This window comes from Manihot esculenta, chromosome 14 (assembly GCF_001659605.2).
Source record: "Manihot esculenta cultivar AM560-2 chromosome 14, M.esculenta_v8, whole genome shotgun sequence".
In the NCBI taxonomy this organism is placed as follows: domain Eukaryota; kingdom Viridiplantae; phylum Streptophyta; class Magnoliopsida; order Malpighiales; family Euphorbiaceae; genus Manihot; species Manihot esculenta.
In genome coordinates this window covers 20,176,246-20,190,844 of record NC_035174.2, presented here as the reverse complement: position 1 = coordinate 20,190,844, position 14,599 = coordinate 20,176,246, and the positions used below count along the sequence as shown (strand labels likewise).

Sequence of the window (14,599 nt, the reverse complement as noted above, 5' to 3'; positions counted from 1 at the left end):
GCAATTCTTTGAAATCTCCCCTCAATAATTATTGTCTTCATTTAATAACGCCTATTTGAGAACCGATAATGGCGAGGGCACATTTTTCGAAGGAAAACTCGTCGAAAACTATCCACAACAGTTCTATGAAAGTAAATTTGCTCCTCCAACCATCATAAATAAACCTTAAAGAAGCGAAAGGACATCTGATAATATACAAAAAGTAAGGACCATTGAGATTGTGACACATGTACACGTGATTTGAAAGTGACGAGCTAACCTTTTCACCTGGTCTGACCGGCCAGTAGAAAGCCCGACCTATAGGGGTCCGAAGATCAGGCCATTAGCACCCGAAACAAGTAGGACGACCTCTTTAGTGCTCGTACCATACACTAGAAATAAAAATAAAGATTATCGATCCCAATTAAAGTCGCACGGACCGGGCACGACCTAACAAAACTAGAGCAAGAGAATCGATCTCCATGCGATAGTCGGCCCCTCTAGCCCTCTCCAAGGTATTAAATGCGTGTGCGGAAAGACTGCACAGCCACCTGATACAACTGCCAAAGGGTATGGAGTCAACTGTCAGCCGCCTAACATACCTGCTACAACACGATACCGTCCAATCTGATGGAATGTAAGGCAAAGCATCAAAGGTACAAATATCCTTGAACTAACCTCACCAAAAGGGGGGCTCTCTCAGCTCTTTCTCAGAAACTAACTCTCTAAAAGTTAATCTCTCTCACTCACACACCTATGGAAGAAGCTCACTCTCTTTTATACACTCATAGAAGAACCCTGATGGATACAAGCTTACTAGAAATTCCCCCTTAATGCTTTATTATTCATTTTCTCTTTGTATTACTAAATTCCAGATAATTTTGATCTAACTTGAGAGTTAGAGGTTCTCCACCGAGAACATCTCCGATAAATCCCTGACCGTCTTTTTATCTTACAGGTCTCCTTTCTCAAAATTAAACATGGAGAGATCTAACGAAATCAATTTCGAATCAATGGTCAACCCGTTAGATCGAGCTGTTATCAGGTGTCCACATCTGAACACTCCGTTGGATCTTGCGATATCAATTTACGATATCAATTTGCAAATATAATAATTGCATGTGATAATTTTTTTCTCTATTCCCTTTTCTTTACAACCATCCATTTTTTTTTTTTTTCAAAAGTTAGGTGTGCAAATGTAAATAAGAAATTTTAAAAAATAACTAATAGGAATTATTTATTTATTTATATTTACGTAACTTTCAAAAGTAAAGGATTGCACACATGGAAAAACTCCTTTTCGTTTTTCAATCTAAGATTTCTTTGTTAAAAAAAAAATAATAAATTAAAGATGCATCTTCTTGTATTTTCTTTCTTGCTATTATATTCTTTCATGGTAAAAAAACTAGGTACTAGGTTCCTGGAGATATTAAATTTATACCATCTTTTGTCCAAATCCATTGATGCTGCCCTTGTTTTATCTAAATCCAAGCTATTATCATTCAAAACAAAAGGAAAGAATATCCAAGCCCAGCCAGATTTTTGGATATAAATTGTTTTATTATTTTAATATTTTTATAACTAAAACTTATTAAATTTAATTTTAAATTATTTTATTTTTTTCTAACAACTCCACGCATATCTACATTATTAATCATGAAATCAAAATTGTTTATTTTAAGTAATGGTTATCTACACTGAATTTATTTGAACTTATAGTTTAAATATATGAGATTTCATATAAATCCTATTACATATTTATATTACGGATCCATATAAATCCAGCTTAGTTTCATATTATCTGTTTATCTAATTAAGAGTTTGGCAATTTTGTATATTCTGCTTTGAAACTAACGCAGTTTATACCATTCTAGAGAAATATATATATATATATATATATATATATATATATATATATATATATATAAAGGTAATTTTGCACAGCAAAGTTGCTCTATAAATAGTAGCAAGTTCTTGGCCAGTTGAACACAACAAGAGAAAAAGCTTCTAGTGCTGCAATCTGAAACATAAACACAAAGACAATGGCAATGAAGGTGCAGATCATCTCTAGGGAAACCATAAAGCCAGCCTCTCCAACTCCTGATCATCTAAGAAACTTCAAAATCTGCCTCTTAGATGAGTTGGCTCCTCCATCCTATGTCCCAATTCTTCTTTTCTATTCTTCTGCAGATTTTGACACGAACATGAATTGCAATTCCTTGTCAGACAAGTTGAAGAAGTCATTGTCTGAAACTCTTGTTCGTTTCTATCCTTTATGTGGAAAACTGAAAGGAAATCTTTTTGTGGAATGTAATGATGAAGGTGCGCTCTTTGTGGAGGCTAAAGTCAATATTTCAGCATCAGAAATTGTCAAGAACCCAGAAACTGAAATGCTGTATCAACTTTTCCCATTTGATCCCTACAAAGTGAGGCCTAATGGTGATGGAGAGAAGGCAGAAGCAGTGGTCACAGGTGTTCAAGTTAATGTTTTCGAGTGTGGAAGTGTGGGAATCGGTCTCTGCGTTTCTCACAAGGTTGCAGATGGTGCAACTATGGCTACCTTCCTCAGTGCTTGGTCTGCAACTGCAAGTGGAATTGACGAAATGCTTGCACCCAATCTGGATTCAGCTGTGCTCTTCCCACCTAAAGGTATAGATATAATCAAACAAAGTGACATGATTAGAAATGAGAAAGTTGTAACAAAGAGATTTGAATTTGACGGGAAGAATTTGGCTAATCTAAAAGCAAAGATTGCCAATGGCAACCCTACTCGTGTGGAAGCGGTAACAGCTCTTATATGGAAATCTGCAATGGAAACAGCTAGAGTAAACTCAGGGAAAGAAAAGCTTCCAGCATCTATTGCCACCCACTTGGTGAACATTCGAGAACGAACAGCTCCACCATTGCCGAGACATTCTTTAGGTAATCTTTGGCGCCTTTCACTAGCGCCATATCTGGATGCAAAGGAAGAGGTGAAGCTAAACGAGTTAGTAGGTCTTCTTCGCAAAGCAATACAAAGAATTGACGGTGATTATGTGAGTAAACTTCAAGGAGCTAATGGGTTGGCAAAGGCTATAGAACCTCTCCAAGAACTAAGACAACTAGCTTTAGGAGGAAAAGGAGTTGAAGTCTATACATTTAGCAGTTGGGCAAGATTTCCTCTATATGAGATTGATTTTGGATGGGGAAAACCCGAAAGAGTTTGTACAATAACTGTGCCTGTTAGGAACTGTGTTATTTTGATGGGCACAAGATCCGGTGATGGGATCGAGGCATGGGTGACCTTGACTGAAAAAGACATGGTAACATTTGAGTGCAGTCAAGAACTTCTCCAGTTCGTTTCAGCAAGTGCTTGATGCTACAACCACTGTATGCATGAAGATTATGTTATGATCATTGATCATGATAGATTCTATTCCAGACCCATTATATATCCGTTATAGGTGCAATAGTCTATGTTTTGCGTTTGGTGATTGATAGTGAGTGCTCTGTTTACAGTTTGTCATATTGTTACAAGTCGATTAATAATCCAGCTTAATTTCTTTTTTTTTTTTATGTGAAATTTATCTATTGGAATTTCCCTTGAATTAAGATTTTAAATGTTTGCATGAAAGTTATTTATAGAGTAAAAGGTTACCATCATTGTGAGTTATTTTAAGACAAATAAAAGTTGAAGAAGATTAAATATTTACCTCAACTAATCTTGAAGGTGCCAATGTTTAGAGTTCATCCATCCATCAGGTGGCAGACCTTCCAAATATCCTCCAGTAAATAGAATTGTACTTTTCATGAACAGAGGTATATGCCTTTGTCAGCTAAGTGTGTTTTCAATATTGATAATTAAGCTATTCTTAAAAAAAACAATAAATATACTAATCAACTGTTATTAAAAATATATTTTACATTAAATTCAACATGTCTGAATTATGGGAACTCAAAAACAGCTAAACAGCATTTTTTTTTTTTTTGGAAACAGACTCATTTTGCAAGAAGCAGGTTAGAGCAAATCTTTATATAGAAGTGCCAAAAGAGGAGGATGAGGAGTAGAAGAGCTGCTTATAATAATAACAAAGAACCTGTCGATGTATCCTCCAGTTTGAATTGGAGCTAACTGCACAATCCACAAATGATAATAAACATCAAAAGCATATTGCCATTTTTTCTGAACAGAAAAAATAGAAAGAGAAAACCAGAATCATTTTGGCCCTGTCCCCTTTTTTTCTATTCATTGTGGCTCCTAATATACAGCCATTGTAAAACTGATGGCAAGAACTGCAAAATAATTTTTCTTTTTGAAGAAGATACAATTGTTTTTTTTTTTTCTTTTTCCGCTTTAAACATTGAAGCAAATACAGTATCTGGATAGCGCACAAATTGAATTTTTCCTAAACAAAAATTACTATCCTACAACTATGACAAGGGAGCTTACCTGAAGAAGACTAGAAAGAATTCCACTTTTTTTCCTTCAGAATTGACTTTCCCTGAAGCTCCCCAAGTGATTAACATAAAGAATCTAAGTGGGTTACTTCATGGAGTCATGATGCCAGATTAGTGCGCACCCGAGAAGCAAGTCTTCGCACGGACATATCACCAAAAGAGCTATCTATATTCTTAATCTTTGAAACGAAGTCCATGGCTTCTTTATATTGTTTTGCTTTACAATAACCATCTACCACAATCTTGTAGGTTAGCTCATTTGGTCTGCAGTCATGCTTAATCATGTAGCTAATCACATCACTTATTTCTGTAAACATTCCTTGTGCAGCATAGCCCGTAATAAAAGTATTGTATGTAAAAATACATGGTACAATTCCTATTGATGTCATCTCTGATAGGATTCTTATAGCCTCCTGCATAAGTCCTTGTCTACAAAATGCTTTAATGACAGTGTTATATGAAACAAGGTCGGGTTTCCCACCAGACTTTTGTAGCATCCTGAGAATCTCTTCCGCTTTCCAGCAGTCTCCTCCTCTGGCATACATGTCCATCAAGCTATTGTAGGTGATGAGATCAGGCTGCAACCCACTCTCATGAATCGAATGCAGCATTTTATGAGCTCGCTTATACATATTGTTCTTTGCAAAAATTGAAAGCATAGAATTAAATAAAACTAAATCTGGCTTGTAACCATGTTTCTGCAATGCCTTGAATGCCCTTTCCATTCCCATTAGTGATCTACACTTGAAGTTTGCAAGAACAAGGGTTCTCAAAAGCATCCAGCTGCGAAAGATGTGACCATCATAAATATCTTTCTCTATCCTTTCTATCCCTTTCACATTTCCACCCTTTGCATAGGAATGAAGTATCAATGAGTATGAGGTATCATTGGGCTTGAAACCTTTATTTTTCATTTCTAGGATGACTGCTTCTGCCACTCTCCAATCTCCTCGTCGTGCCAGAGCATTCAGAAGTGCATTATATGTAGTAACACATGGAGTAAACCCTGCTTCAATCACCTCCTCAAGCATTTTAGCAACATCAATAACAGAACCACACCTTCCATATGCATTAATCAAAGTATTGAATGTGTCTTTATCAGGCTCAAACCCACAACTTTTCATTTCCCGAAGAACCTGATTAACATATTTTTGCATACCCATATTACCACACATGGCAAGCATTGTGTTCCATGTGATACGATTAGGAGCACAACCATTTAATTTCATATCACAAAGTATCTTCAGCATCTCTTCTGATCGTGACTTCTTTCCTAGCATTCCCAGAACAGCATTGTAAGTACAAACATTAGGAACACAACCCATCTCCTTCATCTGGTCAAACAACTTTAAAGCCTTGTCCATCTCCCCTGCTCTGCCATAAGCATTTATCATGGTAGTGTATGTGACAGCATTTGGCATGATTCCTTTACAAGTCATTGCATCAATGACAGAAGCTCCTTCCTCATAGAACCCTGCCCTAACATAAGCTGCAACAATCTCATTATAAGTCACAGCATCAGGTGGACAATTGTTATCCTCCATTTCTTTCAAGATGGTCAAGGCCTCCGAGTACATCCCTGCCTTGCCAAACACTTGCAGCAAAGCATTATATGTGACCGTACCTGGTACATAGCCATGAGACTTCAATCCAGTAAGGAAGTCTTTTGCTTCATTTAGCAGGCCTTCTCTCCCACAAGCAGATATTACAGTACTGCAAGTAAACTCATCGAACTCAAGTCCTCTGCTTCTCATCTCATCTAAAAGGCCTAAAATCTTGCTCCATGACCGACCCATTTTCCCATAAACATCCAGAATGACATTGTAAGTAACTAAATCTGGTGACAAACCTGACTCGGTCATTTTCTCGAATATTTCAATTGCTCTCTTATACTTGCCAGTACGAGAATAAGTGTGAAGAATAGTTGTGTATGCCCGAACATCTAGCAAGTAGTCATCAAGGGGAATTATATCAAACAGCTTCGATGCAATAGAATGCTGCGACTCTCTACCAAGAATCCTGACCATCAGTTCGATAGCCCGATTATCTAGTTTCTCATTTGCAGCTCCTAAATTCAGAACTGTCCATTCAAACAATGAAAGGGCTTTTTCCCAGTTGCCAGAATAGTCCAATGCTTTCAAGAGACAGATCAAGTCAACTTGAAGCAGCTCATATTTGCAAGAATCAAAGAAAGCACTCAAACTATGCAATGGCTGTTCCATAATGGAATCAAGTATCAACTTACCCTTTGTTGACAAGTAATCAAGAGACCCATTATTCGATACACCCTCTTCTTTGTCCACTTCAAATTGAAGGGCTGAAATGGGATTTCTTTTCTGAGCTGAATCATTAGAAATTTGAAGAGAAGAAGAGAATTTAGTGCCATTTAGCTTCTGGGCAGTAGAATTGGGTGGAGAAGAGAGATGGAGGAGGTGTTGGAGGAGAGAATCAAAATGGAAAGAGAGATGAGAAGAGGAAGGAGGAAAAGGAGGCGGAGGCAGTTTTGCTGAGCTGAATTTCAGAGGTGGGTTTGGCGGTGTTGGTTTGTTCTTTAGGATGGGATACACTGGTTTGATTGGGAAGAGAGTACCTTCCATTTCATGAACTCAGGAGAGGGTTTTGGGTTCTTCCACTTTGAAATAGAAGAGTTGCAGAGAGCGAGAACGGGTAAGGCAGGATAGTTGTTTGGTCTCTATTGAAGATGGAAGGCTGGGCCTCCGTAGGAGGTTGGATGGAGGAGCAGACGCTTGGGATAAGCCATTTTCTCCTTTTCCTTTCTGGGACAACTGCAAATGAAAAAAAAATAAAGTAAACTTTAGTTTTTGATTTTTAATATAATTAATAAATTAATTTTTATATTTTAAAATAAAACATCTAAATTTTTTTTATAATTTTTCGTACAAATTAAAAATTACTTTATTTATTATTACCTTTAAAATCATAAAAATATATTTATTGTTCTTTTAAATATAACTACAATTAAATTTTTAAATTTTAATATAATTAATAAATTATTCTCTATATTTTAAAAAACATAAACTTAAATCATTTTATAATTAATCTATTCTCATATATTATAATTTAAATATTTTATTTTTTTATTTTTTATTTAAAAAATACTTAAATTTTTATATATAATATTTTATTTAATTAATTTTTAATATTTTTTATTATTTAATTTTTATTCATTAAAATATTTATAACTTCAAAACTTTTAAAAAATATTTATAAGTTTAAACATATATTTAAACATCCCTATAATTTTAAAAAATGTATTAGAAAGTCCTTTTATAAGTATAACTATTAAAGAAATTAAAAAGTCTACAACACTTTGAAATTACTATTTCAAATGTTTATATATTTAGAAAAAGATAATTTTAAAAGAAAAAAAATTTCTCAATTAAAAATAACTAATAACTAATCATTCTCCATATATCTTAAAAATAATTAATAACTAGTCGTTTGTCCATATTGTAACGACCCGAAAATCGGACCGCTACCGGCGCTAGGATCCGGGTCGACTTAAGGCCGCCGGGACCCGTAGCAAGCCAAACATACATTCTGTAAACCTGTATAATCCCATACATGATCAACAATATGCATAAAAATTTAAACTTTTCTTTTAACATCCAACTCAACCTGAACATACATGTACATAGTCCTGATCATAGTCATGATCCCTCTGTGGGATCTCATCAATACCCCAACGGGCGATACTACATGAGATGAGTTGGCTTAAACATAAACATTATAAAACATTTCTATAGATCATGTATCAAAAGGGATTACAATACTCATAGGGTCAAGCACATCTATAACCTCAAAATATATATATATCTCAATACACAACATACTGTAATCTCTTACATTACATCATAATACATTTGTCATGTCCACAATCTAACTATTACATCAACATACTTCAATAAACTCTGGCTAACCTTCTGGTCTACCCGGTACCTGCACATCTGGGGTTAGGGGAGAGGGGTGAGCTACAAAGCCCAGTGAGCAGAATAGTAGAAAACAATATATTAAAATTTCATGCTTTCATGGAATGCAACACAACACAACAAATCACATCACGGATGGTATTGTCACCTATAGTCCTCTACATAGGTCCAACTGTGCCGGGACGTAGAATGGGTCAACCGGTCTTTCCCTTATCATAACATATCATATGGACCAACTGTGCCAGGGACGTAGAATGGGTACAACCTGGACTTTCTCTTACATCGTGCCAGGGACGTAGAATGGGTACAACCTGGACTTCCATACCATATCATGCCATAACATCATCATATCATATGAGGACTAAAAGGTCATCCAATAACCAATCCACATCAACATCAAAATCATAAATGCAATGCAACATATTCGTGAATACTAATGCATCAACCTATTATATCTCATGGCATTCATGATGCATGGATCATGCTCAAAATTCATATTTCATCTAATTTAAAAACTTAAGGTTTATTCCACTCACCTCTGGCTAGCTCTGACAAACTCTGTAGCAGCTGGCTCACTGCTGGGGTCCTCGGTTCCTCGGGTCCGAACCTACACAGGTGGACTCCAATGAAGGACCAAACATACATAAACATAACTCTAATATACTCCCCAAAAGCCCCCTAAAACATCATAAACAATCACATAAAAACATGCAAGAAATGGCTGAACAGGGCACTTTCGGCGGCAGGTTCGGCGGCCGAAAGTCCCTCCAGAGCCGAAAGTCAGGCAGGTTCGGTGGCACCTTCGGCGGCCGAAACTCCCAGACAGAGGCGAAACTCATGCATGTTCGGCGGCACCTTCGGCGGCCGAAAGTCCCAGACAGAGACGAAAGTCTCTTTTCGGGGGCAACTTCGGCAGCCGAAAGGCCTGCCTCACCAGCCATGTTCGGCGGCCGAAAGTGCCTTCGGCTGCCGAACCTGGTTTCTGCCAAAGGGCAGAAACTTGGCTCCTTTGTGCATTTTTGCCTCCAAACTCACCAATCATGCATAAACTTGTTCTAAAACATGCATACATATTCCTAGGGGCCTCAACAAGCATATACCCCAACTACAACATTTCAAATACACCCAAACAACACACATTGTTCAAAACATCAAGATTAACCCATAACTCCACATATAACCTAACATGCATTTCTACCCATAGATCTTGCATAAAACTTAATGAAAACACATAAGGAGCTTAAGATCGGCTCTTACCTCTTGAAGATCGAGAGGGAGACGACCTAAACTTGGAGATCCACGGAAATGAGCTCCTGAGTTCCCAAAGCTCCAAAACTTGGTTTAAAAGCTCAAAACTTACAATGTGAGTTTAAAACTCAAGAAAAATGGAAGAGATTTGGAAGAAGAACACAAGAGTTGCAAAGGGAAGGTCGGAAGCTTGCTGTGGCCGAAAATGGGAGAAAGCTCGCCCATTTCGGCTAAGTGACCCTTTTATAGGTGGCTGGCCAGGCCACGTTCGGGGGCCGAATGTGCCTCCGCATCCATGCAATGTTCGGCGGCCGAACTTGACTTTCGGCGGCCGAACCTGGACTGCCCTCACTCATGCTTTCGGGGGCCTAACGTGCCTCCAAAACGCATGCACGTTCGGCGGCCGAACTTGACTTTCGGCGGCCGAACCTGGGTTTTCCTCCAAAGACTTTTCATGCAAAAACTCATTTAATTTCATACTTAAAATCATTAAAACATGAAAACATTTTTATAAAACATGATTCTACCCTTCTAGAGGTCTCCGACATCCGAGATTCCACCGGACGGTAGGAATTCCGATACCGGAGTCTAGCCGGGTATTACATTCTCCCCCCCTTAAGAACATTCGTCCCCGAATGTACCTCAACTAGCACACAAAGCATGGCATAAAACATAATATACATACATAGCACATAAACACAAAGAGATCCAACCTTAAAAGAGATGAGGGTACTGCTGGAGCATAGACTCCCGTGTCTCCCAAGTGCATTCCTCTAAATTGTGGTGGTTCCATAGGACTTTCACCATCGGGATTTCCTTGTTTCTTAACTTTCTGATCTGGGTGTCTATGATCCGCACTGGCTGTTCAACATAGGTGAGATCATCTTGGACCTCCACATCAGGCTCACTAAGAACCTTGCTCGGATCTGACACAAACTTCCTCAACATTGAAACATGGAAAACCGGATGGATTCTTTCCATCGAAGCAGGTAAATCCAGCTTGTACGACACATTCCCAATCTTTTGCAAGATTTCAAAGGGTCTGATGTATTGTGGGGCTAGTTTACCTTTCTTCCCGAAGCGAACCACTCCCTTCATTGGAGACACCTTGAGCAATACCAGATCCCCCTCCTGAAACTCTAACTGTCTTCTGCGGACGTCTGCATAACTCTTCTGTCTGCTGGCAGCAGTCTTGATTCTCTCTCTGATTATGGGTACCACCCTGCTGGTGATCTCTACTAGCTCAGGCCCTGCCAAGGCCTTTTCTCCAACTTCTTCCCAGCAAACAGGTGATCTGCACTTCCTTCCGTACAAAGCTTCATATGGAGCCATCCCGATGCTAGCATGATGGCTGTTGTTGTAGGCAAACTCCACCAAAGGTAGATGCTGCCTCTAAGAACCGCCAAAGTCCAACACACTCATTCTGAGCATATCCTCGATAGTCTGGATGGTCCTTTCTGACTGTCCATCAGTCTGGGGGTGGAAGGCAGTACTGAAATCCAACCTAGTACCCATGGCATTCTGCAGACTCCGCCAAAACCTGGAGGTGAACTGGGGCCCTCTATCCGACACTATCGAAATAGGAACCCCATGCAGCCTGACGATCTCATCAACGTACACCTGCGCCAATTTGTCCACAGAATAGCCACTCCTGACAGGGATGAAGTGAGCAGATTTGGTGAGTCTGTCCACAATCACCCATATGGAGTCCACTCGGTTGGACACCGCCGGTAGCCCCACTATGAAGTCCATAGCTATATTTTCCCATTTCCATTCTGGAATAGGTAGCGGGTTAAGCATTCCAGCCGGCTTCTGATGTTCCAGCTTCACCCTCTGACACACTTCGCAGGCTGACACGAACTGTGCCACTTCTTTCTTCATAGCTGGCCACCAATAAACCTTCTTCAGATCTTGATACATCTTGGTGGCTCCGGGGTGAACGCTGTATCTTGCATTATGAGCCTCCCTCATAATGTCTCCTTTTAGCCCTATGTCATCTGGTACACATAGTCTGCTCCCATAGCGGAGGATCCCCTTGCTGTCGAATCTGAACTCACTATCATTGCCTGACTGAACAGTCCTGGCAATCTTCACTAACTCTGGGTCCTCATGCTGTTTCTGAGCCACTTGCTCCAGAAACACGGGTGCCACTCTCATCTGGGCCACCAAGGCACCTGTACCAGACAACTCCATCTGTAGACCTTCCTCAATAAGCTTGTAGATTTCCTTCACCACTGGCCTCCTCTCTGCCGATATGTGGGATAAGCTACCTAGTGACTTCCGGCTTAGGGCGTCTGCCACGACATTCGCCTTACCCGGGTGATACTGAATCTTACAATCATAGTCACTCAGCAGCTCCACCCATCTCCTCTGTCTCAAATTCAGATCTCTTTGACTCAGGATGTACTGCAGGCTTTTATGATCTGTGAAGATCTCACATTTTACCCCATAGAGGTAGTGCCTCCACATCTTGAGTGCAAAGATTACTGCTGCCATCTCCAGGTCATGTGTGGGGTAATTCAACTCATGCTTCTTCAGCTGCCTAGAAGCATAAGCGATCACCCTCTCCTTCTGCATCAGTACACAACCCAGTCCCACACGGGACGCATCACAAAAGACTGTAAAGTCCTCATCACTGGATGGCAGAGCTAAAACTGGTGCTGAAGTCAACCTCTTCTTAAGCTCTTCAAAACTCTCTTCGCACTGGTCGGTCCACAGAAATTTCTGATTCTTCCTGGTTAGTCTGGTCAGAGGAGCTGCTATTTTCGAGAAGTCCTGAACGAACCTCCTGTAGTAACCTGCCAAACCCAAGAAACTTCTAATCTCTGTCACTGAAGTGGGTCTAGGCCAGTTAGCCACAGTTTCTGTCTTCTTGGGGTCCACCTCAATCCCATTCTCTGACACTACATGCCCCAAGAACGAAATGCTCCTCAGCCAGAACTCACATTTAGAGAACTTGGCATACAAGCCATGTTCCCTCAAAGTCTGCAAGACCAACCGCAGATGATGGGCATGCTCCTCTGCATTCCTGGAATACACTAAGATAGCATCTATGAAGACAATAACGAAGTGATCCAGGTACTGGCTAAACATTCTGTTCATGAGATCCATGAATGCTGCAGGGGCGTTGGTTAACCCGAACGGCATTACAAGGAACTCAAAATGCCCATATCTGGTCCTGAAAGCTGTCTTCGGCACATCCTCATCCCTTATCCTTAGCTGATGGTACCCCGATCTTAGATCTATTTTGGAGAAACAACCCGCTCCTGCTAGCTGGTCGAATAGATCGTCGATCCTTGGCAGAGGGTACCTATTCTTGGTAGTGACTTTGTTCAACTGCCTGTAGTCGATACAAAGTCTAAGGGATCCATCCTTCTTCCTCACAAACAAGACCGGAGCACCCCAAGGTGAGGTACTCTGTCGGATGAAACCCTTTTCTACCAGCTCTTGCAACTGTTCTTTCAATTCTTTTAACTCGGCTGGGGCCATCCTGTAGGGAGGGATAGAGATCGGTCTAGTTCCAGGCACCAACTCTATCTCGAACTCTATCTCCCTAGCAGGTGGTAATCCTGGAAGCTCATCCGGAAAAACATCCTGAAACTCTCTGACAACTGGCACCGAGGCCGGCTCCCTGACCTGACTGTCTAGCTCTCTCACGTGAGCTAAGTACCCCTGACATCCCTTCCTAAGCAACCTACGAGCCTGAAGAGCTGATATCAGACCTCTAGGTGTACCCCTCTTGTCTCCTCTGAAGACGACCTCTGACCCGTTCTGATCTCTAAACCTGACTACCTTGTCTCTGCAGTCCAAGGTAGCGCCATGGGTAGATAGCCAATCCATCCCTAGAATGACGTCAAAGTCTGTCAAATCTAGAACCACAAGGTCGGCGGAGAGGCATCTTCCCTCAATAAAAACTGGACTGTACTGGCAGACTGACACTGCCACTGACGGGTCACACTTGGGTCCACTGACCCATAGGGGACACTCTAACCCAGAGACTACCAGACCCAACCTCTCAACGGCTCTCGGAGCAATAAATGAATGAGATGCACCCGGGTCCATTAATGTATACACATCAGAACACCCAATGACGAGATTACCTGACACCACGGTGTTGGATGTGTTAGCCTCCTGCTGTGTCATGGTGAAGATCCTGGCTGGAGCTGATGGACCTTCACCTCGGGAACCAGAAGAAGAGGCTGCCCCTCTCCCTCTACCTCTGCCACTGCCCTGAGTTGTGGCTGGAACTGCTGGCTTTGCCACACTACCAGAAGCTGTCTGCTGGGGCTGGCCCATAAAAGGCGCTCTAGGACAATCCCGAGCTATGTGTCCCTCCTGTCCACATCTGAAACATGCATTAGTCCCAGCTCGACACACTCCCCTGTGCGGTCTTCCACATCTCTGACATTCTGTACCATCTGAGCCTGAGCTCGAGCCACCGCCAAATCCCAGACCGGATTTCAACTTGTTCCAAAACTTATTCTTCTTCGGCTTCCTGGTGGTACTATCCCACCTCTTCTTGGCTGAGCTCTGAGAAGAGAAACCTGGTCCTCCTCTGCCTGGGGTTTTAACCCCTGAAGACTGGGTCACTGACTGCTTCACTGACCCCTCAACTATAGCACTTGCTTCCATTCTTCGAGCCATATCCACCACAGTGTGGAAACTTTCTCTCTCAGCTGACTGAATCAACGAGGAGTACCTGGAATGCAGCTTCATAACATACCTCTTGGCTTTCTTCGTATCCGTATCTAGAGCTTGCCCTGAAAAAGGCAATAGCTCCAAGAATTTATCCGTGAACTCCTCTACACCCATGTGCTCTGACTGCCTCAGTTGCTCAAACTCAATCATCTTCAGTTCTCTGGAACTGTCTGGAAAAGCCCATCCAGCGAACTCATTCGCAAATTCCTCCCATGTCATACCGTCTAATCTCGGGTCCACGTAACACTTGAACCATTCCCGTGCCTTCTTGCACTTTAAAGTGAACC

The 14,599-nt window shown here is 40.9% G+C and overlaps 2 protein-coding genes across 2 annotated transcripts; one reads left to right on the top strand and one right to left on the bottom strand.

Moving 5' to 3' along the window:
• The first annotated feature begins 1,923 nt into the window (after positions 1 to 1,923).
• LOC110608190 (stemmadenine O-acetyltransferase) lies at positions 1,924 to 3,662 on the top strand. Its single transcript, XM_021747402.2, has one exon. It carries the CDS (start codon positions 2,022 to 2,024, stop codon positions 3,333 to 3,335), a length of 1,314 nt encoding a protein of 437 aa, XP_021603094.1. The 5' UTR covers positions 1,924 to 2,021; the 3' UTR covers positions 3,336 to 3,662.
• Positions 3,663 to 4,064: 402 nt separating this feature from the next.
• Positions 4,065 to 7,201, bottom strand: LOC110608189 (pentatricopeptide repeat-containing protein At2g18940, chloroplastic). Its single transcript, XM_021747401.2, has 2 exons — positions 4,409 to 7,201; positions 4,065 to 4,090 (listed from the first exon to the last, which is right to left on the bottom strand). Exon 1 carries the CDS (start codon positions 7,011 to 7,013, stop codon positions 4,515 to 4,517), a length of 2,499 nt encoding a protein of 832 aa, XP_021603093.1. The 5' UTR covers positions 7,014 to 7,201; the 3' UTR covers positions 4,065 to 4,090; positions 4,409 to 4,514.
• Positions 7,202 to 14,599: the final 7,398 nt, after the last annotated feature.

Coding starts and splice junctions, on each gene's coding strand:
- LOC110608189 (XM_021747401.2), bottom strand. CDS start 7,013: ATGGAAGGTACTCTCTTCCCAATCAAACCAGTGTATCCCATCCTAAAG.
- LOC110608190 (XM_021747402.2), top strand. CDS start 2,022: ATGGCAATGAAGGTGCAGATCATCTCTAGGGAAACCATAAAGCCAGCC.